Source organism: Pelodiscus sinensis, chromosome 7 (genome assembly GCF_052426305.1).
Source record: "Pelodiscus sinensis isolate ZL-2025 chromosome 7, ASM5242630v1, whole genome shotgun sequence".
NCBI classification, from domain to species: domain Eukaryota; kingdom Metazoa; phylum Chordata; order Testudines; family Trionychidae; genus Pelodiscus; species Pelodiscus sinensis.
The window spans coordinates 11,169,054-11,195,882 of record NC_143058.1 but is presented as its reverse complement, the minus strand read 5'-3'; the positions used below and the strand labels follow the sequence as shown (position 1 = coordinate 11,195,882).

The window sequence follows — 26,829 nt, the reverse complement described above, 5'->3', positions numbered from 1 at the left end:
TCCCCAAACCATACAGTTTGTTCCCCAAACAGCTTTACTATTATCCCATTTGTTCCCTCATCCACTCCCCAAACCATTTCTGCCTGGCCAATACTGCAGAAGGTCCTTCAGGCTTTTTCTGTTTTGACCACTGCTGTCTGTGATTACCTGAATCCTTTACAGATAGTTTACAGATGAAGTTAAGTTCTGTAACTGGCAGAAACTATAACAGCTATTTCCTCATCAGTTGGCAGAATCAATTCTTTTCTCTCAGTAGGTTTAAACTTTCACCATGACAAGTTTGGATACCATCTTGGTTCTCTTGCAAAGACTCAGCAGAAGTTTCAGGGTGGTGCAAGTTACACGGGTCAGAAAATTCATGATAAGCAGTAAAGTAGTGCAGTGTAGCTTTCGATGACATTTAGTAGACGTGCAAAATAAGAATAACTGGCCTGTTGAGGAGACAGGAGTGTGTTGCAGGGTGAGGAGGGATAACCCACTGCTTAGAATGCTAGCCTCAGCCTTTGGACTCCCATGTTGAGTTCCCTGCTCCATCACAGACTTCCTTTGTGTCCTTGGTATCAAGTCCCAGTTGACTCCTGTTGGCCAGTCACTAGACTGTTGTGCCCCAAGCATGTTTTAAGCCTCTGGAGCCTCAGCAGAGTCCAGCCACTGTCCCTGTCTTGGGGTCCTCCTTTCAGGATGCACATAGTAGTTGTGAAATATGTAACACACTTTGGCCAGGATTCTAACAAAATGGCTCTTTTCCTCAACCGATAAAACATTAGTAAGTACACATAAACAATAAACCTCTATATACAATGTCCTGTACTAACTCACTCTTCCCTGGGAAGTTCTCAGTGTTCAGGTAGGTGGGCAGATTCTCCTACCTCTTTAGGCTCCTCCATACTCAGATGTTCTCTCTCATCGTGAGCTGGAGAAAAATGGACTTCTGAGGAGCTCAGTTCCTGCCCTTTTTAATAACATCTGGCTCTTTGTCAAGTGATATCATTTGAGGAGACTGAGAAGGATCACAGTTCCCTGTTGGGTGACTTCGTTCCCAAGGCAACCTCCCCTCTGAGTTCAGACCTGAAGTGAAAAGCCATTTTTCCCTGGGCAACAACCACCTTTGTCAATTAGATGGATGACAATCAACCTTTAAGTAGATGCTGTTGTGAGGTCTTTGATGTTCTGCCTTGAAATGTCAGGGCATTTCCTCACTGCGGGTTTGATTGGTCCAGCAGTGGTCAATTTATTGTATCAAGACACAATAAATCAACCATCGAGTGCTCTCTCGTCGACTCCGGTACTGTACCAAAATGAGAAGAGTAGCACAGTGGGCAGGAGAGCTTCAGCTGCCTAATTACCAGTGTGAAGGCTTCACAGTAAGCAGACCGAAGTACATCAACTTCAGCTACACTACGGTGTTCCTCTACCTAAAGTTGTGTCACTTGTGTCCACGGCCCACGGTAGTGTAGGCTGGGCCTCAGGTAACAGAGCTAGCAACACTACCACAGAAAGACAAGTAGCCCATTTCATTCAAAATGGAATTTGCAGCTCGGTAAAAATACCTACAGGGCGTTTGTAATCTCACACAGAACTCATACCTTGGAGGGACAGATTCCCTGCATTTCCACTGTTGGCCACTTTGGGGATGTCTATGCTGAAGTCAGAGGTGTGCCTGCAGTGTGTGTAGTGCACCTGAGCTAGCTTTGATCTAGCTAGCACCAGTTACTAGCTGTGAAGCCACAGTGGTACAAGTTGTACATGCTCGCTTAGGATCCAGGACAGCCAAAGATGTGGCTTCGCTGCTGATGCTATTCAAGCTACTTAGATCTGGCTTGCTTTGGGGTATCTACTCATGCTGCAGTCACATTTCTGATTGCAGCATAGAACAAGCCTTTCTGTCTCTGCACCTCAGTGCCTCGTGTTGAAAATGGGGTAAAATAGTACTTCCTGACCACAGGAGGGTGATATTTGTAAGGTGCCCAGATGCTGTGCTAATTTAGGTAGGGATGTGAAGGACTAGTTGACTATTCGATAAGCCAGACAGGCTAGTCGACTAGTCGCTTCTCCTCCCCCTCCTCTTTGCTGCCTATCAGAAAGAGGCAGCAAAGGGGGAGAAGAGAAGGGGGTACTTCAAAGCGCAGCACCTCACAGAGCCTGGGGTCAGCGGGGGAGTCCCCCGCTGACCCCGGGCTCCATGCAGCGCTTTCACCTTTGAAGCATTACACTTCAAAGGCGAAGGTAACCTATAGACTAATCGAATAGTCGATGCAAAATGCATCGACTATTTGATTAGTCCGTCGATATTTAACATCCTTAAATATAGGTGTGATTTCAGAGAGAGGGAGTGTAGAAGTGCCTTAGATAGCAAGAAAAGCAACTAACAGTAGAGGTACAATTAAAGCAGGATTCCTCCCCTTTGTACTGCACTTGTCTGTTGTTTTTGGTACACCCATATATGTTTTGTTCACCCATTCAGTGCTAGACTGTTGCAAATTATAACATTAATAATCTTAGTTATTTGACTGTGCTTTTTGTCTGTGGAGCTCAGCACACTTGGGAAGAAGCTAGGTAAGCATTATTAGCCTACTATTTTTACAAATGAGGAAACTGAGGCACAGGCAGATTAAGCAATAACCTCATTGACACACAGTGAGGCAGAAAGGAATAAAATCCACATTTCCCGTCTGCTTTTGCTCCTGCCCTACCTAGTACAAATGGAATTGATATAAACACTTTCTGATACTGCCATTATCTGTATAGCATACGATAGAACAGTAGTTCCCAAGCTGTGATCCATGGACTGCTGGTGGTCTGTGATGGTATTGCAGGTGGTCCATGGAAAGTTTAAAAATAAGGATCAGGCCCCACCATGGTGGACCCAATCCTTACTTTTTCTTTTCTTTTCTTTTTTCTTTTCTTTTCTTTTCTCCCCCGCAGAGGGAGTGTCTGTGAAATTTTAATAGTTGGAAAAGGGGTCCGTATGCTCGAAAAGATAAACTATACAGTATGGGACAATTTAGCATCCCTTTAGAACTTTCATTTGCTCATTGAATTGGAAGTGTCATATAACTAAGGAGGAAGGAATTGAGTGGAATAAATTTCTTATTGCAGCATGGATTTTACCCAAAAATATTATTCATCCAGTGACTTATGCAGAGCTACCTTCAAATGAAGGGGGGCTATTTTTAGGCTTGCCAATGAGCATTTTATTATGATTAGTTTTGTAATTCAGAAGTATTTAACAGTTACAGAATTAAAAAGGGAAATATGGATGTACAGGCAGTCCCCGAGTTACGCGGATCCGACCTACGTCGGATCCGCAGTTACGAACGGGGTTGCTGCCCGTCTCCCTGGTCTGCTGGTTTCCAGGGAGACGGGGAGCAGACCAGGGAGACGGGGAGCAAAGCCGGGGAGCACGCCGGCAGCGGGACAGCCGCGGCGGGTCTGGGCTGTCCGCTGCCTGCGTGCTCCGCAGCTGTGCTCCGCGGCTGTGCTCCACGTCTCCCTGGTCTGCTGGAGACCAACAGACCAGGGAGACGGTGAGCAAAGCGGAGCAAAGCCGCGCAGCACGCGGGCAGCAGAACAGCCGTGGCGCGTCTGGGGTGTCCCGCTGCCCCCGTGCTCCGCGGCTTTGCTCCGGACGCCTGTGATACAGCAGCTGGGGCGCTGCTGGTTGGTCCTGTAGCGCCGCTCTGGGCGCTACTGGATCAACCCGGCAGCACCCCATCTGCCCCTCGGGCTTCCTGTAGTCAGCGCTGGTCAGTGTCAGCAGCGGCTGAATCAGGATGCCTGGGGCAGAGCAGTTTGGGTGCTGCTGGGTTGGTCCAGTAGCGCCGAGGAGCAGCACTACTGGAGCAACCCAGCAGCACCCAAGCTGCTCTGCCCCAGGTGTCCCCAAGTCAGCCGCTGCTGAAACTGTCTAGCGCTGACTACAGGAAGCCCGAGGCAGAGTTGCTCTGCCCCGGGCTTCCTGGAATCAGCCGCTGATCAGTTTCAGCAGCAGTTGACTTGGGGACGCCTGGAGTTCTTAAGTTGAATCTGTATGTAAGTACTGGCGTCCAGATTCAGCCTGTTGAAACTGATCAGCGGCTGATTCCAGGAAGCCCGGGGCAGAGCAACTCTGCCTTGGGCTTCCTGTAGTCAGCCGCTGGTCAGTTTCAGCAGCGGCTGAATCTGGATGCCAGTTCCAACTTACATACAGATTCAACTTAAGAACAAACCTACACTCCCTATCTTGTACGTAACCCGGAGACTGCCTGTATATCAGTTTTAAATAAACAAGGCATGATACTAGATGTTGGGTATGTAACTTTTAGTAGCCGTTGGGATGGTGCTTTGAAGAATAAGATTATAATTCAAAATGATCTGGACAAACTGAAGAAATGGTCTGAGGTAAATAGGATGAAATTCAATAAGGACAAATGAAAATAACTCCACTTAAGAAGAAATAATCAGTTTCACACAAGCAAAATGGGAAGTCTGGGAAGGGGGGATCTGGGCGTCATAGTATATCACAAGCTAAATATGAGTCAAGTGTGACGCATAAAAAGCAAAGATCATTCTGGGATGTATTAACAGGAATGTTGTGAGTAAGACACGAGAAGTCATTCTTCCTCTACTCTGCGCTGATTAGGCAACTGCTGGAGTATTTGTGTACAGTTCTGGGTGCCACATTTCAGGAAAAGTGGGGAAATTAGGAAGGTTCAAGGAAGAGCAATAAACATGATGACAAGTCTAGAAATTATGAGCTATGAGGGAAGATTAAAATAATTGGATTTGTTTAGTCTGGAGAAGAGAAGACTGAGGGAACATAACAGCATTGAAGTACCTAAAAGTGTGTTACAAGAAGGAGAGAGATAAATTAGTCTCCTTAACCTCTGATGATAGGACAAGAAACAATGACCTTAAATTGCAGCAAGGGAGATTTAGATTGGACATTAGGAAAAATTTCCTAGCTGTCAGGGTGGTTAAACACTGGAATAAATTGCAGAGGGAAGTTGTGGAAACTCTGTCAGTGGAGATATTTAAGAACAAGTTAAACATCTATCAGAGGTAATCTAGATAGTGCTTTGTCCTGCCGTGAGGGCAGGGGACTGGACATGATGACCTCTTGAGTTCCCTTCCAATTCTGGTATTCTTTGAAATCCTGGTACCAGTAACGCCAGTGGGAATTTGCCTTTGACTTTAGTAGATCAAGATTTCACCCCAGATTTTTTCCAACCATTGAGGGATACAAGTGAAAATTGCAGTATCTAAAGGATGTTGTTTTCCTCCCAGTCGTCTTTATTCTCCTTTTAAAGTCTTTAAGCCCAATTCTTCTTCCAGTGAAATCCACAGAAGTCATACTATTGATTTGAGAGCAGGTTGGTCCCTTAACTGGTGAGCTGTGCTCTCTTTCAGTATAGCCTCTTTTTCTTTTAGAATCCTTTATGAAAGAATAGTGATAGAAATGTAGCCGTGTTAGTCTGGTGTAGCTGAAACAAAAAACAGGACTATGTAGCATCACCTAATAAACCATCTTGTTAGTCTTTAAAGTGCTGTATAGTCCTGTTCTTTATGAAAGAAGCCACCTTTGCTTCCACCTCTTTTCCCTTCATGCAGCACAGATGTTCCCTAGAAGAATGGTCAAACATAGGTAGGTCAAACATAGTGGTCAGACATAGTAGGTACAAAATTCTCCATACTTTCTGGACTGCTTTCCGAAAGCAGAATCATAACTCTTGTTTCATTTTGTAGTACTTTCATAGTTTTAAAGAAAGTCAACTCAGATTCATGTATTGGACTGATGTTTTCATATTCACTCTACAGATGTGAAATGACAGTGCTTTCACCGCTGCTGTGTATCAGTGATCACTTTTACATTGTGTTATATGTTCAGATTTCTTCTTGCTTGCATTGTGAGGATCTATAGGCTTATCAGCACCGTTTCACTGTCCAGGTCACTGGATAAACTTTGATTTTGTGGTTAGCCGTGTTGCAGTATTTCTCATTGTCACAGCACTGTCCACTGTTATGTGCAGCCTGATATATAGTACTATGTAGAGGGATCATCACAGTCTCTCACAATCTAACATCAGATCCATGATAAACACATTTCACACAGCTGGCTCCACCCAGCCTACCTGAGATTCCTGCCCTCAGTCTGTGGTCAAATGCCTTTTCCATGTTATTGCTATTAATTATTTGTATTACCTGTGGTCTTTTGCCTGCTCTAAGGCTATGTCTACACTACAGAGTTTTTCCAGGATACCTCTGGTATCCTGGAAAAACTCTACCATGTCCAGGGAACACGTCTGCTCTTCCAAAAAAAATTTCAGAAGAACATACATGCTTTTTCGGTATCCCTGTAAACCTCTTTTTATGAGGAAGAAGTGATGTTCTGAAAAAGTGGGTTTTCCAACATTTGGCCCAGTGTAGACGGGCCAAATGTCAGAAAAGCCTCTTCTGAAAAAAGAAGCGGGAAAAGCTATGCACATTGCAGTTTGCAATGTGCATAGCTTTTTCCGGAAGAACAGTATAGTGTAGACATAGCCAAGAAGTGGATCTGTAATACAACTTTTCAAACCTTAAGGATAGTTAAGGTTATCAATCTCTGCTGAGGTTTATCAGCTTGGAAGTTAGATGAGACATAAATGGCAAACCATTGAGGATATAATAGCTGGGGGGTGCACAGGTTCTGGAAGAATGTGGTTTATGTAGTCATATAAGTGGAATAGGCATGAAGATGTCTATGGAATTCCTCTTTTTTTTTTTTTTTTTTTTTTTTAACAGAAGCTAGTTTAATGAGACTTCAAAAACTGAGGTTCTCTGAGTCCAGTGACATTTTTGTTACCTATCCTAGCTAATATTTCTTATCATTTACACTGTATGTGTCACTGCAGTATATAAGCATATAATATTGTTACTTTATTATTACTATTATCCTAACCATTTTCTTCTTTAAGATGAGATCATGTTGACAAATAGACTTCATTTACATTAAAACTCCATATCTTATTGGAACCTCTATTTATTCAAATTGTCATAATGTTCCCAATTCAGCTCTCGTTTACCAGTGTTTCCATTTAATATTTTTGTCTGTTTACACTTTATTACAGACTGCTACCATTAATATCACTTCTAGAATCAAATCTTGGTATATAGTCATGGTTGTCAATTACTCTTGCTGAAGCCTTGATATTCAATGGTGCTGTTTTGGATGCAATAAAGTGTAATCATTATAATTATTATAATTACCACCTTCTACATTTTTGAAAACCCATATCCATAGAACAAAATGTATTGTTCTTCAATATTCTCCCTTCTGTTATGAGTTAAGAATCTAAATTCCTGCATTTCACTTTGCTTAATGGAGGCCTTGACAGATGGGAATCTTTTTCCTAAACAAACCATGTGCAAAAGGTTCTGGCTTACTGGATTCATGTACAGCTGAGCATACATTTTAGTGCAGCTTATTCAGAACAACTACAGAATGGACGTTCTATCCTTTAATTTAGGAATAGTTCAGCCATCTAGGATTTTTGGTCATACTCCAAGTTTTGCCTCTATAATACCTGGGGGCTACGTCTAGACTGGCATGATTTTTCAGAAATGCTTTTAACAGAAAAGCGTCCGTGGCCAATCTAGACGCGCTTTTCCGCAAAAAAGCCCCGATTGCCATTTTCGCGATCGGGGCTTTTTTGCGGAAAACAAATCTCTGCTGTCTACACTGGCCCTTTTGCGCAAAAGTTTTTCGGAAAAAGGCTTTTGCCCAAACGGGAGCAGCATAGTATTTCCGCAAAAACACTGACAATCTTACATGAGATCGTCAGTGCTTTTGCGGAAATTCAAGCGGCTAGTGTAGATAGCTGGCAAGCTTTTCCGGAAAAGCAGCTGCTTTTCTGGAAAAAGTGGCCAGTCTAGACACAGCCCTGGAGGAGGCTTGGTGGAAATGGGTCTTTGACGAGAATGAGCAGGTGCAAAAACATTTCGGAAACTGAGGACCATAAAGCACAAAGCCTTTGCACCCTAGCACTAAAGCACAAAGCCTTTGCTCCACTTCAAATTCCCTTACAGACCTCCTTTTTTCAGGGTGCAAATAGCTACAAGCAAAGGAGTTATTTAAAAGGTAAAATTGTGGCCTGGGAAAAGGGAATGCATTTAAGTAGAATCTTCCTGACCATAGATCTGTTAGCTTGTAAACTAGTTTCTTGAGGCCAGCAGTGGAAACCACAATTCTTGTGACATTTACATGTAGAACGGACATAATACTGGCAAATGTTTTATAGGGAACAAGATGATCTAATAGGTCTTCCCCATCTCTAGATTTAATGGGCTGGATTGTTAAAGACTACCCCTTTTATGGTGATATTTTACATCAACAAGTACAAAGTACCTCAAACTTGCTTTATGATTTGAACTTCTTAGTATGCAGATGCGGTCAAAGGGTACGGATTTTAAGTAGCACCTACTGTACCTAATATTTGTGCCTACCAAACTGCAGGTGAGGAAAGGGAAGCCAGTTTGAGGATGAGATGAAAATTGAGCAGTTGGATTTGGTCTTTTACAAAAATATTCTCTTATCTGTCCTTCATGTTAAATGAGGTCAGCCCATCCCTTGAAGCTGTTCCACTAGATGTTAAAAATCTCAGTCGTGCTTTGTGTGCACCCGGCTACACAAACATGCAGAGAAACTCCCCACTATCCCATTGATCTGGACAGGGTCCCATCTCCTCTCAAATAAAATAAACCCTAATGCCCAGACGTATGTACACTACTGTGGAATGTAGGATAGATGCTTTGTTTTTTTCCATGGTTGCTGTATTAGCAGTAAGTCAATCATTGCTAAGAAAGTACCTTAAGATACTAGCGTACAAAGGACACTATATAAACCCAATTTCTATTCTAATGCTTAAACTCTGCTGGATTAAATTTTACTACTGGCGTCCAGCTGTCTACTGTTGTGTAAAGAGTATTAAACACTGTAGCTGATGGTAAATACCATTTTCTATCATCTCTTTTATGCTGTTATATATCTCTTCTCTGTAATCAGATAATCTCTGTTATGCTATATCTGCAAGGTTTTGGGAATCATTCTGACTACCTTATTTCAGGGAAATATCTCCTCCAATAGTCTATTTTGCCTTTATTCTTTTGTCTTTGATCTCCCTTCCACATCTCTAAATGTAACATTTTGAAATGGAAAGATATTTGTTTTTTTCCACTGTCAGAGGTACATTGACCAAAGAAGAGGGTTCAGTAGTTGAAGACAGAATACCTGTGTAGTGCTTTTGCATGGAAGATCTCAAAGCAACTACACCGTGCTGACCCAAGTGGTGTCATAACATTGTCCATATTCTCGTATGTTGCAGATGGCAGTATCCCTTCATGAATATACAGCATAGATGGTAAAAGTTGTCTTTCCACAGTATCCTTCCTACAAACAAAAGAGTTCTTTAATCTATCCTTCATGTCAATTGTTAAATGAGGTCTCGCTGTCCTGTTCAATTAGATGTTGAGAGGTAAGAGAACAAGGTTTTAAGGTTAGGTGTAAGTACATGTTATCTGGGCCAGAAGAGATCACCTCTCCCCATTGTTTTGTGGTCTTCACTGACTCCCGATCAGTTTCTGGATTCTCTTCATACTCTTGACACTTATCTTAAAGTACTAAGCAGGGTAGGTGGTGAGTGTCTCAGAGAGAGCTTCTCTCTCCCCATGACCCAGTGTGATAGCCATAAAAAACTCCTGTTTTGTACCTGACAATCCTGAAAACATCTCTTGGTGTCTGGAGGTAATTTTCCAAGAAGGGCACCTGGCTTTGGTAATCTCTGCCAGGAATAATTAGGCTGAGACAGCATCTAGGCATCCTGAGATGTAAGATAAAAGATTGTGTGTGTTCAAATGTTCCCAGGGTGACATGGCACACCATGTTTGATTATGATATAACTGTGATGCATTTTGTATAAGATGGATCATGTAAGGTGTCAATGGAAAAGTTACAATTTTCTGAATATGATTATCTTATCCGTTTGCATGTATCTTTTTTGTATCTGAAGTTATGAATATTGGCTATAGATCTGTATTTCAAATGTAGTTATACCTGGGTGACACCCATTTAGCAAAATGCATCCAGTCTATATATAGCCAGTTGTGAAGGATTTATTAAAGGTAATGGACCATTAGGAAAAACAATAGGCCTTAGGAGAAGCCTCCCCCTCCCCTTACCTCTTAAGCCTTCCAAGGAATGCTCCAGACAATCTGTAAGTAACAGCTGTTTTGACTTAGCAAGGCTTGAAAGGGCATATGACCCGGCCACTTGACTCTGGACTCCATTTTTGGATGCCTATATTTTTCCACAAAGTGCTCTGAGAATTGGTTTTGAAACAAAGGGCTCCCACCATGAGCTAAAATTATATAAGGCAGAGAGTGACATCATCTGCTGTTCTTCACTCCGCACACAAGAAAACTCCTGAAAACACCTAAGGAACAAAAAGACTGAACTAGGGATTGTGCTGGACACAGACTAAAATGACTTCTAGCCAGTGTATGGAAACCAGGGAAAACACAAGGGCTATGTCTAGACTGGCCAGTTTTTCTGGAAAATCAGCCACTTTTCTGGAAAAACTTGCCAGCTGTCTACATTGACCGCTTGAATTTCCGCAAAAGCACTGACGATCTCATGTAAGATTGTCAGTGTTCTTGCGGAAATACTATGCTGCTCCCGTTCGGGCAAAAGTCCTTTTGCGCAACAGTTTTGTGCAAAAGGGCCAGTACAGACAGCTCAGATTTGTTTTCCACAAAAAAGCCCCAATCGCCAAAATGTCAATAGGGGATTTTTTGCGGAAAAGCACGTCTAGATTGGCACGGATGCTTTTCCGCAAAAAGTGCTTTTGCGGAGAAGCGTCCGTGCCAATCTAGACGCTCTGTTCCGAAAATGCTTTTAACTGAAAACTTTTCCGTTGAAAGCATTTCCAGAAAATCATGCCAGTCTAGACACAGCCAAGCTGCAAAGCAAATGTAGCTTGTACCTTAAGCTTGTATCCACAGTGTGAGTAAGGGACGGCTAATTCTTATCTAATCTGTCTAGTATGTTAAGCTTAGTTTGCATTTTTGTCTATAGGTCTAGATGACTCTTATGGTCCATTCTTAAACCTATGATTTAATGATTAAATTCCATGGGCTCTCTTATCTGTCCCACCTTTGTGCCACTCAATCTGTTGTTGATTGCTTTCCTCCTCTAATTACAATGTCCCTTCCATGGTAATACAGTCCTCTCAGAAAATAATTGATGCATTATAAAAAAGAGATGTGAGGTATTGTCAATCTCATATGTTCCCTAAATTAGACTGAGAATTACCCTTGTGAAACTGCACTTGTCCCCCTGATCCATACTTTCAATTCTGCGTGAGGTTCTCTTCATGTGTTGGCACATGCTTGTCCACTTTTTCCAGCGCTAGTCTCCTTGGGGAACAGACAGGTCACAGTAGGAAAGATATTAGTGCTGTGCAACGCTTGTAATGCTCTAGATAAGCTTGTGCTTTCTATAGTGAATGGGGACGTAATCTCTGGTCCAAACAGCTTGTAAATGAATTAATTCACAAGGGTACAGGATACCGCAGAAAATAAAAGGGGAGTGAAGTAGAGTGATCAAGGAAGCAATATCTCAAATAAGGTTGTGAAGTCGAAAGTGATCATTCCGCACATATTGCTGCTCTTGGATAGGGAATGGAAAAGCAGCCTTGCTTGGCTAAATATCCTTGATGCTAGGACAAACTTGCCAAATGTGATTCAAACAGCAAATGTTGAGAGCTTATGGATTTAAAGCTGTGCTAGACAAAGTGCTGAAAAATATACCGTAGGGAACCTTTGCACTGGACTGGATGATACTAAATGAATCTCTTCCTCTCTAACTTCTGACACCATTGATTCAAGGTGAAAACATGAACAGTTTGCTTTCTCTACACTAGTTAGCTGAAGTTTATTTGACTTTTACTGCCTGCTCTGTGATTCTAACTTAATAGTCATGGTGAGTACTAGGGATGTGAGTAGTTGAATAGTTTGACTAACCGATAAGCCTAGGTTTATCAATTAATCTAGTCAACTACTCACTTCCTCCTTCCCCCCTCCCCCCCCCCCCCCCCCCCCCCCCCCGCTGCCTCTATTAGAGGCAGCAGCCCTGGGGAGAGGGGAGGACTGCTGCGAAGATGCCTCTGTCTGTGGCACCCCAGGCTGGCTGTAGACAGAGGCTGCTCCGGCAGCAGCCCCTGTCCACTGGGACTCCCCTTCATGGACAGGGCCTGCTGCTGTGAAGCAGCCTCTGTCCGTGGCAGCTCAGGCCTCCCCTGCTCCCCTTCCCCCCCCCCCCCAGAGCAGCCTCTATCCACACTTTAGAGGAGGAAAGCTCGAACCCCCTGTGTACAGGGGTGGATGCCAATCTGCGCTGCTGCCTCTGTATCAGAGGCAGCAGCACGGGACAGCAAGCAGCTGGTCTGTGAGGGGAGCTATTTTAAACTGGCTCCCCTTGCAGTCCAGCTCCTGCCTGACATCCTGTGATGCTGCCTCTGATACAGAGAGAGCAGTGCGGGTGGTAGGGGGCTCCCCAGGAGTGGGGCCAAACTGCACTGGCTGCCAGCCCCGACCCCGGGGACTACGGAATACTCAACTGACCACTAAGAATTCATGTGGTTAGTGGACTATTCCATCACCCGCTATCTAACATTCCTAGTGAGTACACAGAGTTTGTCTGAAAGCTAAATATTCCATATTACGTTTTAAGCCTTGGGTAATTTCTCCTTTATATCCTCATGATTCTTATTGCTTTTCTCACTTCCCCACAAGGACCCTCTTATAGTAACATTAGAATAAAAAAGCCTTTCTGATAGTGAGTCATCTTTTCCCTTCTGGCTTCTCATAGTATTAACATTTTTAGTTGACAAGAGAATCCCTCTGTCTCTTTCTTGACTCCAAAAATATCTTTACTCTTTAGAACCCCTTAATTGCAGAGAACATGTCTAACATGAGATACAGTAAAGAAATGTGGTTACAACAGTACCGACACTGAAGGTTTCAGTGTAAAACATTGAGCTTTTCCTGACTTGAGGTCTTAATTTGAATCACTTGTTGAATTGAGACCCTTTTCCTCTTACTTCCCAGAGACACCTTAGATGTTAAAATTAGACCAGCAATTGAAGATCCAGCAGGTGACATTATCCCTTTGAAATTTGTAGAGAACCACCATTTGCAAGAAATGTTCCCTTTGGTTTTTCCATCCATGTAGGGAATACATTTTATGTGCATTGAAGCATGTGCAGATGTGCACCACCAGTAAAAACGTATGCTGCTGATTGTGGACATCTGTGGGTGCTCTGCTGATCATCTGGGCGGCATTTGAATCTCTTCTGGATGGCTGTCCAAGCGCACAGCTTCCCAGGAACTCTCTCCCCAACTGTAGGGAGACATGGTTTGCTCACGGTGACCTATTTTGAATGAGGTAAAAAAGTAGGATCTGTCCATTTGTGGGTCATATGGATCCCATGACATGTATTGCTAGAGTAGGGATTTAATGCTGGGTCATATTCCAGTCTGTTTTCCAAATCTTCCTGTTCATCTGAATGGAAATGCTACCCTTCACTTTTTGTCTTAAACAGTTGTGAATTTTTCCATGTTTCCAGCAGTCCTGAAGAACCATCCCCTTATTAGACATACAACACAGTTTTAAAGCCTCCCCTCTTTAATACCCTGCCACCTCATTTAGAAATGATCTTTGGGTTTCATATTTATGAGCAATAGGCAGAGGTTTCTGATTTGTTTCATGCATCTTTGCATGCCACAAAGATAGCTATACAAACTCCTTCTGTGATCTGACTGATAACCATTGCATATCTCATTTTATTTGTTTTGCCTTCCTAAAATAGCCTTCCTTCCCAAAAAGGTTATCATCATCTGTTTTCGGTGAAGAGTCAACTTAGTTAAATCTGATAGGCTGTGGAAGAATTCATCGGCACTGACAGGAGCAGTTGCTTCCTGTATCTTAGACTATGTCTACACTACACTGTTCTTCCGGAAACAGCTACGCAAATTGTGCAATGCAGTTTCTGTAGCTTTTTCTGCTTCTTTTTTTGGAATAGGCTTTTTTGACATTTGGCCTATCTACACTGGGAAGACCTAAATAAGTTAATGGAGGATAGGTCCGTCAGTGGTTATTAGCCAGGATGGACAGGGATGCAAACCCGTTCTGTGAAGTGTCCCCTAGCCTCTGTTTGTCAGAAGCTGAGCGACAGGGGATGGATCACTTGATGATTCCCTGTTGTGGTCATTCCCTCTGAAGCACCTGTCATTGGCCACTGTGGAAGACAGCATACTGTGCTAGATGAACCATTGTCTGAGCTAGTATAGTCATTCTTGTGTTCTTATGATCCTAATATAAATAGCAGCATCATTATGTATACTCTAGTTGCCCTGAAATATGTACCCAAAATTGTAGCAATACCAGTTAACGTGTCACAGTAATTGATGGAGCCAAATTTAAAGTGGTAGATGATTTCCAGCACTAAAACAAACTAATCCAAATGACATAACTGGTTTTAAAAGATACAATGACTTTTTTCAAATTATCTAAGAATCATAGACTCCTAGGGTCGGAAGAGACCTTAGCAGGTCATTAAGTCCAGCCCCCTGCCCAAAGCAGGACCAATCTCAACTAAATCATCCCAGCCAGGGCTTTGTCTTCAATGATTATAATAAAACGAAAAAGTTTAACCTGGGTTGTATTCGTATTCTGTGTGACTGCCCCAAAGAAAGTTTTCTGTGTTGCTAAGACTTTCTCAGACTCTTTTCCTTTCTGTTTTCCTATTCCCATTACTGACTTCTGGAGCAGAAAGTTAAGGAAGGACAAAAGTAAATATCTACTACTAAAAGTGCTGCTTTTAGTAGTAGACACTGAAGTCTTCCTTTTTCATTAGGGACAGATACAGCATGAGAAGTTGTCCCCGTGTTCCTTCTTGTTCTAAGCTCCTCTTCTTGCTTTTTACTTGTTTGTTTTAATTATAATATTGCTCAACAGGGTTGCTGGAAAAAATTGTACAGTGCATGTGCTGAGAACCATTGACCTAAACTGTAAATCCTGTCTATCATGGAAACCACTTAAAATCAGAGGCTACGTCTAGACTGGCATGATTTTCCGCAAATGCTTTTAACAGAAAAGTTTTCCGTTAAAAGCATTTGCAGAAAAGAGCATCTAGATTGGCACGGATGCTTTTCCGCAAAAGCACTTTCTGTGGAAAAGCGTCCATGCCAATCTAGACATGGTTTCGCGCAAGAAAGCCCTGATCGCCATTTTCGCGATCGGGGCTTTTTTGCACAAAACAATACCAGGTTGTCTACACTGGCCCTCTTGCACAAAAGCATTTGCGCAAGAGGGTTTTTGCCCGAACGGGAGCAGCATAGTATTTCCGCAAAAAGCACTGATTTCAGACTGTAGGAAGTCAGTGTTCTTGCGGAAATTCAAGCAGCCAGTGTAGACAGCTGGCAAGTTTTTCTGCAAAAGCAGCTGCTTTTGCGGGAAAAACTTGCCAGTCTAGACACAGCCAGAGAGTGCTGCAGGATCGCTCCCCTAGTTTTAGCATATGTGTTGCTTTATAATACAGGCAGTCCCCGACTTACGTGGATCCGACTTACGTCGGATCCCTAGATACGAACGGGGTGAGGCAACTCCCGCACATGCGCAGCAGCATTCCCAGGGCTCGCTCACCTGGGTCCTAGGATCCTCCTCCTCCTCGGGCCGGCTCCGACTGGGGTCCCGCAGAGCTGCCAGGCAGAGGAAAAGTGCCTCCCCACGCCCGCTGCCCCCCCCCACCCCCCTGCCAGCAACAGGCTGCCCCCTCCCCTGAGCAACAGGCTGCCGAACAGACAAAAGCAGCCTCTCTGCCCCTCCTCCCCTCTATACATGCCGGGCTCCCGGAGCGCAGCAGCGTCCCCGGGGCTCGCTCACCTGGGTCCTAGAATCCACCTCCTCCTCCTCTTCGGCCAGCTCCAACTGGCCTCTGCCTGCAGCAGCTGGCCACAGGGACAGGGATCCCGCAGAGCTGCCGGGCAGAGGAAAAGTGCCTCCCCACGCCCGCTGCCCCCCCCCCCCCCGCGGCCTTGCATCCTGCACGCCTCCCCCCTCCCCCCCTGCCATCAACAGGCTGCCCCCTCCCCTGAGCAACAGGCTGCCAAACAGCAGACAAAAGCAGCCTCTCCGCCCCTCCTCCCCCTATACATGCTGGGCTCCCTGGGCAAACAAAGACTCCACCAAAACAAACAAAGTGCTGGCCTCATTGTGTTAGCAAAAAAAGGACCCTCCTCCTAGAACCCTGGGTGGTGTGTGGAAATAAAGCTATTAGCTCAAAGCATGGTACAGAGCTGTTTGGTATTTGATGAGTTACTCCTTTAGTCCTGAGTTTGTCACAGGGACAGAAATAGATGTGAAATCTTCTGAACAGGGGAACAGACAGCAAAACAAACATTAGAGGGGAGTTAACCTTTCCCTATGCTATCCAAAACTAAAAAAAATGTTTGGCTAGAGTTTCCCCTACAATATGTACCAGTTCCGACTTACATACAAATTCAACTTAAGAACAAACCTACAGTCCCTATCTTGTACGTAACCCGGGTACTGCCTGTACTTAAACAGCAGAGTGGCAGTGTCATAAACCTAACAGTGCTCCGAGTCATTATCCTGGCCAATAAACCTAGTAAAAATATTAATACTGGGCATATTGTTTGCTACAGACTACTACTTACTTTCACTTACTGTACCTCTGACATGTGCCCAAATTAATTAAATTATAATTTATTGTGAACAGTGAGAATTTTATTATATCATAATAGCTTTCCCTTTTCTCATTACTTAATCATTTGTTACAATCAAATACCATAGTTTTAATTTTCATGCAGTTAGATGCGCTTTACTGAGTTTTTATAACTCATTAAAGCTCAGTGTGCTTAGGATTTAGCTGAATTTGCCATACAGTGCACATGATGCTCACTTTCCAGTAACACATGCTGTTTGTATTCATGGCTCGTGTTGCCGTTGTGATGGTGATAGGGTTTGTGTTTCTTGCCTTGCAAGATCTGTGTTGTGGCTGGGATGCAAATGTTTTGAAATAGATCATTTTTCTTTACATTAGTAATACGGGTGATTTACTTTAGCATTTCAAATATTCTTATGTTTAAAAAGAAGCGTAACAACATTAAAGCCACCCTCTGATAACACCACTGACTTATCATTTCTATAAGGCTCCCATTAAAATTTGCTGTGGGAGGGCAGGTGGGTGTTTTGTTTAAAAAAAAAAAAAACTCACATAGAGTTGTTCTTGCCCCCTTCATTGACCTCTTCTCTTTATATTCCTCTCCTTGTTGCTTTGGTTTCCAGTTGGGTTCTCTGGCTCGTGTCTAAAGCTCTTGATGCAAGAGCCTTCTCCTCTGTGATGCCTGCCATGTGGAAGAGCCCTGCTATGTCTTCTGACTCATCAGCTGTCTTTGTGCATTGAAATCTGAGCTCAAAACATGTCTTCTCCCTGGCCTGCATCTCTTAATCACTCTCTTCCAATATTCTGTTGTACTGCCGCTCTGGCTCTACAGTAACCCAACAAAGCATCTGTGGAAGATGTCAGGATATAAGATATAAATTACCCACAGGATTTTGAGGCCCAGGACATTCCTTGGGAATATTGTCACTGATTTCAATGGGAATAGCAGCTGAAGCGGTGTTGTGTTATGTTCTAGGATAAAGGAAAATATACTCCAGAAAAAAAGAAAATAAGTTGTAAATAATAAAACACTTGGCAGTGCACCTTGTGGACTTTGTTTCCCTGTAAGCTGTGTACTTGGATGGCCACCAGGAGAGATTCAAATGCTGCCCAGATGATTAGCAGAATGCTCACAACTGACAGCATGTGGTGCACATTTGCATATGCCTTGGTGCAAATAACAAAAGTTATTATGTACTTGGATGGAAAAAATGAGAGGGCACATTGCTTATGCATCATCAGGTTTAGACCAAAGGGCTTTAGCCATGTAGAAAAACTGCAATAACTTCTCTTCTCTTCTCTCCTCTGCTCCCCCAGAAATATGCAAGTTACCGTCTGTTATAGTTGCAAAAAATAAGGGAAACAGTCAAGCCCTAGTTGGTGCAGACCCCACTGAGAGATTAGCATAAGGTCAGCAATGATGCCAAAACTGCCTCCAGAACATTAAAGCCATTTCTGCATTTTAATTACCTGTTTATATTATATTTTTTGCATAGCAATTGCCTTCCCAACTTTATAGCAGTCACCGCTCCTGATGAAGTCAGCAGGACCTGTGGCGGCCGATCCTCTATGAAAATCAGGCCATAAATTAGTTGTCATCAATTGCTGCTGTCCCCCTCCAGTCAGCCTTTACTAATGGTGTCCGTGGCCTTTTTAAACCAATAACCTCTTCATCCCCTTGAGATCTATAGCAAAAACCCTCATTTTGTTTAGTCTTTATTGTCAGCATCTCTGTTGGGCCCAACATTTCAGTGCTGGCTGACTTGTGAAGGGGCATAACAGCAGTGTCTTGCTCTCGCTGATGTATAAGCATAGTCCACTTTCACCTGTAGGAAAATACCTCATTTGATGAATCCTGCAAAATAATTGGCCCGACTTTTGCTTTCCACTATAGACACCGGCTGCTCTCCTCGAGCAAAACACCTTTATTTTCTAGGGACAGCCTGAAATAAAACGGCACTAAATAAATGGCATGAGACAAGGAAAGGGTTGGGAGGTGGGCAAGTGGCGGTGGAATTAATGCACAAATTTCTCTCAGCATCAGTTGGTTACAGTCACAGCAGTTCCTCTTTCAGTTCTGTGCCCCACAAATCGGATCAGCCAGATGGGGGGAATTGCTGGGAGATTTCGTTCTCAAGAGAAGCTGTGTCTCGATCTGAAGGGTGGTGCTGTATGGCCTGCGTTATGTACACAAAGATAGCCCTTGTCATCTAAGGAGCCAGCAGGATTGCTGGGCCTCTGGGCCAGGTGGGAGGAGGCCCAGATCTGCGTTCCCAGAATGGGCGGGGCTAGAGCAGAAGGAGTGGGGCTGTGGCTAGCCTCCTCTCCCCCCCCCCCCCCAGCACCACCAGGAGCGCACCGCCCAGGGCTCTGGAGCATGCAGCACAATGCTCCGGCAGAGATTTAAAGGAGCTGGGGCTCTGGCTGCTGCAGAAGTGTCATCCAGGAGCCCCAGGCCCTGTACCCGTCGGCCCTCTTTGTGCGCCCCCCACCCCATCCTGCTTCGGCAGGCCTGCCTGTGGCCTATACATTTGTTCCACCCCGAAAAGTGGTTTGAAAGTATGTTACCGTTTCAAAATGGAGCACTCAACACTTTAAGGCCAGAAAATAGGCTCCGGTTCAGATTCGCTTCGGCCCCCGCCTGTGTTGGCGATAGCACAACGTCTTCAGTTATGCCAGGGTGGCCTGCTTCCTTCGGGACACTGGAAGGGTGGTGCTCTGGGGAGAAATGAGGGTCTAGAGCAGACTGTGCCGGCGTACCTCTTGAATGGGACTCAGAAGGACATTTGGGGGGGCATGCGGTGGGACAGCCCCCATGGGAGGGGGGCACTGCTGCTCTCCCAGCCCCACGCCCAGATTAACTCCGCCCTAGATTTGCTTCTCCACCAACTCTGTGCAGCTCCCAGCCCAGCTCTGCCATCACCCCCTCTCTGTTGCAAGCAGCACCTCTGCTGCATTCTCAGATAGGCTCTCCCCTCATTCCCCCTCTGCCTTCAGCCTGCCTCTGGCGGCAGACAGATTCAGCAGTGCTCCCTAGCTTCTTCGCGTCTGCATGATTATACTCATGATAATAGTTAATTAGTGAGTTTTAAATAGTTAATTACTGCGTTAGTTTTAAAAGAAAGAAAGAAATCTTAATTAGTTTAAGGGGCTTTCTTCTTTTCTCCCAGTTAATCCCTCTGTACAGTTTTTTCTGACTGCTTACGCAGGCGTGCCTGGATCACCTGGCTTTTAACGCTGCACCTCATGTAAAGAGCATATTCTGCTTTTGGATGGTCACTCACAATGCGTCCGCTGCCTTGGAAAGCAGCATCTCTCCCAGATATACCCTCATTGCACAAAGCTAAAATCGCAGGTGCGGAAAGACACACATCTCCGACTCAAATTATTTTTATTAGAAAACTTGCTCAGACCAGCCTCTGATCCGGGCAACAGCCCGAGGAACTCAAGCAGCAGGGATCCAAAAAGCCTGCCAAAAAACTAGCTGCCTCGCACCTCAAGGGGCTATGGCACTGAAACGGCATCCCCCTCACGGCTGGTGCTGAGAGTGGTGGTGGCCCGGCATCTCAGCACAGTGGTACGATCTTGCCGACACAGCAGGAGAACGCAGCACTACGTTCCACTCCAAGATAGACAACTCGTCCATATTTGCTCATCCACTCACCCAGAGGTTCTTAAAGGGCCTGTAGGCACTTTATCCAGACATCATTCCACTGTGGGACCTGCATTTAGTATTGAATGCTCTAACTAGGTCGCCCTTCGAACCAATGGCGACCACCTCATTACTACATTTGTCCATGAAAACTGTTTTCCTTGTAGCTATTATGTCAGCCAGATGGGTAGGAGAGATCACGGCGCTAATGACGGACCCCCTATACACCTCCTTTTTTTTTTTTTAAAGACAAGGTCACTTTACGTACCCATCCCAAATTCCTCCCCAAAGTACACTCATCTTTCCACCTCAGTCATACAATACATATTCCCACCTGCTTCCCCACACCACACACCAACTCTTTTGAGATGAAAATGCATAGCTTGACCTGCACAGAGCTCTCTCTTTTTATCTGTACCAAGCAAGACCATTCCGAGCGTCCTCCAGATTGTTTGAATAGCAAACCGTAATAGAGGCCAGGCCGTCTCATCACAGAGACTCTCCCACTGGATCTCAGATTGCATCAGGCTTTGCTGCACACAGTCAGATAGCCTCCCGAGCACAAGTGGGCACACTCAACCAGAGTCATGGCTACCTCGATAGCATTCCTCTGTTAAGTACCCATAAGAGACATCTGCGCAGTTGCCACGTGGTCCTCCAACAAGTACTGTGCACTTACACAGGGTTACTATCGAGCTGAGTAACCGCCTCTTGTGCAATAACTGGAGAGTGGGGGGAGGAATGGACAGAAGTTTGAGCCCCACTAGTCTAGAATGAAGGAAGCTGTTGACTGTCTGAACCTGCTCTGCCATGGAGTTCCGATATGATGCTGGGCAAGTCACACAAACCCAGCTTTGCACAGATGGTCACAAACTGTGTGTTCCTTGTTTTCTGTGTCCCCCGCTTGAGACCCCTCTAGCCAAGTCAGAAGGAGTGCTGAGCGCTCGTGGCAACAGTTGAAGTTGATTGGCTCTGTGCTTTCACCATGTGTTGCAGAAATGCGAAAGACTTTGAGAACTCAGTCTAGGTGTCTCAAGTTGAGACTCCCTCAATTAGGAAACACTTTTGACAGTTTTGGCTTTACTCTCTCTGGGCCTCAGTTCCTCAGCTGTTCAAAGGGGGACAGAAGAGCAACATCGACTCTCAGAAGAGTGTAGTGAAGTTAAATTAATGAATGTTTGTAAAGCCTTTGTACAGTGTTGTCACAGCGTCAGGAAGAAATTCATAATTTCACGCACAGTTTGAATGATGTGCAATCAACCCCGCCTGAGGCCACATATATGAGGACAAAAAGAAATACTGAGTGCAGGCTCAGTGAGCAAGATTGGGTACAATGGAAAAAATAGTTTATGAACATATAATTAAACACTGTGATGCAATACATATGCACAGCAGGGCCAAAGTGATGTGGTACAGGCAGTCTTCAGGCTGGCATTTACTACTTTGGAGTGCTTGACTTTATCAACCTAAACATGTACAAAAAAAATGCTGCTTTTAACCATCGTATTTTAAAGGAGACGAGCACAGAAACACTTTCTTTACCTTGTCAAATGTTTTTTAAACTGTCCCTTTGTTTAGTTGTTTGTTTAGCACTATACAAGTTGGACCTCCCTGGTCAGACACCCTTGGACGAGGGATTTTGCCGGACGATGGGAGATCATTCTGGCCCTTATGCCACTGGCCTCCTCAGCTCTGTCCGGGCTGCCGGCCTCCCAGCCAGCCCTCCCCTTCCCTTGGTCCCTTTCTGCCCTGCCAGGCAGTCTCACTGCCACATGCCAAGCTCTCACTGCCTTGCCAACCCTCAGGGCTCCCAGGCACCAGCCCTCTACAGGGATTCTCTGGTCCTGGAACATCGGTGGTCCTGTCAGGCCACAGATGTTACCAGACCAGAGTCTCAGTTTCAACTTGTACTGAGTGTTCTTTTTTTCTTCTTCTTTTTTTTTTAAATGGTTTCTGCTGCTGTCTCAATTTCTGGTTCAAAATGAGGCTTGTGACTGACCGATCGGCTCGTAACTCTGATGTTTGTAGCTGGCAGGTTCTAGTGTACATCCCTTGAAGAATTTACTCTAATGTTGCACTGTTGCGCAGCTGTCTACAAGTTCAGCCAGAGGCCAAAATCATAAAATAGGGCCCATAGCTGTTCTCTCCCTGTAACTTTAGGATGAGGACAAAGCTGAGAAAATGGCATCTTTAATTCATCAGAATTAAAACAAAAAGCAGTTTTTTGCACATCTAGCAAAGGTTACAAGGCAATGCTGAGGCTTTAGGCATTTATATTCAATTGGAAAAGATGTAAATTTGTGTGCATATCAGCTACGAAGCCCTCTGCAAATTACTCCATTTCACCAGTGAAAAGATTACCATGATTAACTCTTGTGGAGTGTCCATTACCTACTTGGCATGATGGCAAGGGGGTTCGTTAGTTATTATCCTGTGCATATTAGCATTAGCACTGACCCGAATTTTAGAATTATTACAGTAATCCTTCTATTTGTGTGTGTGAGTGAGACAAAGACCGACTCTACACTGCCCAAGCAGTGACATGACATGATACTTTATGCATAGTCTCTCCAAAACAGGTAGGAGAGAACAGTGAGCAGTAGTACTAGCTGCGCATTAGTGTAATACTGTTTATGTAACGTGCCTAGGCCCACACAATAGGATCTGAGGAAGATGATGGACTTTGTCATGTGCCCTGTTGTGAAATTCTACCAATTTTCCTCCCATTCCAGTTCAGTCTTGTACTGGTGCTGAACAAAGTATTCCTGACTTGAAAAGTAAGTCATGGTATTAAAAATAATTTTTGTGCAGATCTTCAGCTCACAGAAAGGTTAGGTGTGTTTGCTAGCATAAGAATCAGACATTTTCCAATTTTTATAATGAGCCAGATGTAATAATAAATGCTCATGATCCAAAAACACAACACAAGATTAAAATGTGTAAGGTCTTCAAGAGAGACCGATGGTTGCTTGGACAACAAGGGGTCTGGTGGCATTTTAAAGACTAACAAATGTATTAGGGCAAAAGGGTATAAGCTTTTGTGAGATAGAACTCCCTTCCTCAGATGCTTGAAGCGTAGAGGAAAGGATACAGAGATGGGAGTCTGACATCAGTACTAATTAAATCAGAGTGCATGTTGTTCATCTCCGACAGTGATGAGAAGGGGAGGGTACCTAAAGGGAAAATTATTTGGGGTAAAGTGAGGCACACTCCATGTTTCTATTTAAACCTCTTTTCAGAGTGTCAAATTTGAATATGAATTCCAGCTCAGCAGTCTCTCCTTGCAGTCTGTTTTTGAAGGGGTTTGGTTTGGTTTTGCTTTTTTTGCCTGAGAATGGCGACTTGCAAGTCAGAAAGTGTTTTCCCAGGGAGGTTAAAGTGCTCCCCTACTGATTTTTATGTTGCCATTTTTAATGTCCGATTTATGTCCATTTATTATTTTGAATAGAAAGAATATAGTTTGTCTGATGATCATGGCAGAGAGGCATTGTTGACCCATGATGACATATATCATATTAGTAGATGAGCAAGTGAATGAGCCTTTGATATAGTTGGGTTCAGTGATAGTGTCCTGCAGGTAGATGGTATGGACAAAGATAGCAACCGCGTTTGTTGCTGGGATTGGTTCCTGGATTAGTGTTTCTGTTGTGGGGTATGAAGTTAGTGGTATTTGTCTCAGGTTGGAGGGGCTGTCTGTAAGCGAGGTCTGGCTTGCCTCTCAAGGTCTGTGAGAGTGAGGGATCATCGCTTACGATAGGTTGTATATCCTTGATGATGTGTATGAGAAGTTTTAGCTGAGGCTATAGGTAATGGCTAATGACCTTCTGTTGCTTTCTTTGTTAGGTCTCTCCTGTAGTAGGAGACTTCTGGGTATCCACCTGGCTTTATTAATCTATTTCTTCACTTCTTCAGGCGAGTACTGTAGTCTTAAGAATGCTTGATAGAGATCCTGTAGGCATTTGTCTCTGTCTGAGGAATTGGAGCAAATGTGGTTGAATCTTAGGGCTTGGCTGTAGACTCTAGATCGTGTGATATGTTTTGGATGAAATCTGGAGATGTGTAGGTAGGTCTAGAGGTCAGTAGGTTTCCAGTATATGGTGCTATTTATGTGACCATCACTGATTTGTACTATAGTGTCCAGGAAGTGGATCTCTTGTGTGGTCTGGTCCAGGCTGAGATTGGAGTGGGATGGAAATTGTTGAAATCCCACTGGAAGCTATACACGCATTTTGATAGAGGTTTATTTTTTTAATTGTGATCCTTAGTTTTAACTTGTTTGGAAATGATATAAAAGCTTGATTTATTATAGATGTGTTTCCATGGGCCTTTAAAAAAACATAAAAAACATTGGCACCCTGTTTTCTGACACACACACCCTGCTGTATTTTAATTTCAGTATCTGGTCAACCAAAATTATTTCATGCAGTATGGTCTGATATTCAGTAGAATAATTGAGTTTCATGTCTGCATGTGTCAAAGAAGGGTTGAGTTTGGAGGGTCTCTTGGATGAAATCTTAACAGCCTTGGTCTTACCTGCTCTATGTAGATGTTAAAGATACTGTGGCATTTCTTGTAAGAATGGTGGTTTGCCCCATTACAATGGCAATAATGTCATCCCCTCCTTGTTTTGCAGCATGCTCCTTGGCTGTCGGGTTGCTGCCCTCTATCCTCAGTAGTGATCACGTATCAGGGATTCTGTATGTGAATAGTTCTTTGGGGGCCATTCAAAAGAGGCAATAATTTAATGGCACTTGTGCCTATGTCTTTCTTTTTTTCCCATAGCATCCTCTTTGCAGACATAGAGGGTTTCACCAGCCTGGCCTCCCAGTGTACAGCTCAGGAGCTGGTCATGACGCTGAATGAGCTCTTTGCCAGATTTGATAAGCTTGCCGCTGTAAGTTTTCATTTATAATTCTGATTTTGGTTCCTGTTACATGATTGACATACTGCACCGGTTCACTGGATTTCTAACATTCACTGCCCTAAAAGGCAAGTTATTGCAAGCATGACTTGAAGTTTCATACTTCTCCCTCTCTTTCTTTTTTCTTTGTAGGAAAATCATTGTTTACGTATAAAGATCTTGGGCGATTGCTATTACTGCGTGTCCGGGTTGCCAGAAGCAAGAGCTGATCATGCACACTGCTGTGTTGAGATGGGAATGGATATGATAGAGGCAATCTCGTAAGTACCAGATCCCCAGGGAGGGAAATGTATTCCACCTCATAATGCATGAGGTAGCTAGCTCATTGAGCGAGAGACCAGCAGAGAGCAGGTGCATTTGGGATGAGCACACAAATGAAGCTGACAGTAGACAGACAGAAACTTGAGACCACTAGACTCAGCTAGGGCATCTATAGTGCTCTACCTCCTCCTCCCAGCTGGGATAGGTAATCCTAGGCATGGAAAGTATTAGTCCCAAAACAGAATTTTTCAACAGAGTAGACCCCTGGTCATGCTGCAGTAGCTTACCCTTTTGTTTCTTACTGGGAGAAATGCTATATGCTGCCCTGCAGTGGAAACAGTGCAATAGGCTGCAAACGTAACATAAAGGAGGAGGAGAGGTTAGGGCAGGATGTTGGTGAAGCTGCATGAGGACTGTATGATAGGGTCCTGCACACCAAAAGGGCTCCAAGAATGCCATCTTGGAGAGTGATTAGGTTCAGGGCACTGAAGGATGTTGCTGGTGCTACAACCAGGGAGGCTAGTGGAACCAATAGCAGCTGCAGAATATTACCTGGGATCAATGTCCCCCTTAAGCTATGTGCTTGTGCAGCCACTCAGAAAAGATTCAGATTCTGCCCAGATGATTAGCAGAGTACACATGGCTAGGTTTTTTGTTTCTACTGGTGGTGCACATTCACACGTGCCTCGGTGCACATAACATTATTCTGCACATGGATGGAAATGATTAGAGGGATCCTGGCTTGCGATATGGGAAAAGAGGATCGTCTCTTCCTTGCAATTGCCACAGATTGCCCCCTCACCCAACCTGTGCCGAATCATCTGCCTGAGGACAGGCACAAGACCAGAGGATTTCTTTGTTGGTGGGCAGACTGCTTCTTTCAGTCTAATTACTTAGCAGCAAACAGGTGGGTCTGTCTGATCTGCTGCCTGATGCTTCGTTGCATTGTCCCTTTTCAGTCGTTTACCCTACACTGAGAGAGTGTATAAGGCCACCAGGTCAGAACGGTAGCGTTCAACACCCAATTTGCTGTCCCTGTGCACAGCCAAAAGTTACTACACACAGTAACTACTGCCATGCCCCGCAAAGATAAAGTCTCTTTTGCAATGTTCAAGAGATCCATGTCACTGTTAATAAATCTGAAACATTTTCTCTGCGTTCCTCAGGGTAGGTAGAGGGTGGAGGAGGCCGTGGGAGAGAGAACAGAAAATCGCTTATTCCAGATTTAGCAAAGAATA

General features: G+C 44.2%; 1 protein-coding gene across 2 annotated transcripts in view; it reads left to right on the top strand.

Annotated features, from left to right (window-relative positions):
* Positions 1–26,829, top strand: part of ADCY5 (adenylate cyclase 5) — a 330,673-nt gene that overhangs the window by 207,255 nt on the left and 96,589 nt on the right. For both annotated transcript variants that reach the window (XR_012905123.2, XM_025178780.3), the window contains exons 4-5: positions 25,192–25,303; positions 25,463–25,590. Coding sequence is in view for 1 of the 2 variants with exons in the window: in XM_025178780.3 (XP_025034565.3) it covers positions 25,192–25,303; positions 25,463–25,590 (240 nt within the window). In the remaining variant the exon portion in view is untranslated. The remainder of the gene's footprint in view (positions 1–25,191; positions 25,304–25,462; positions 25,591–26,829) is intronic.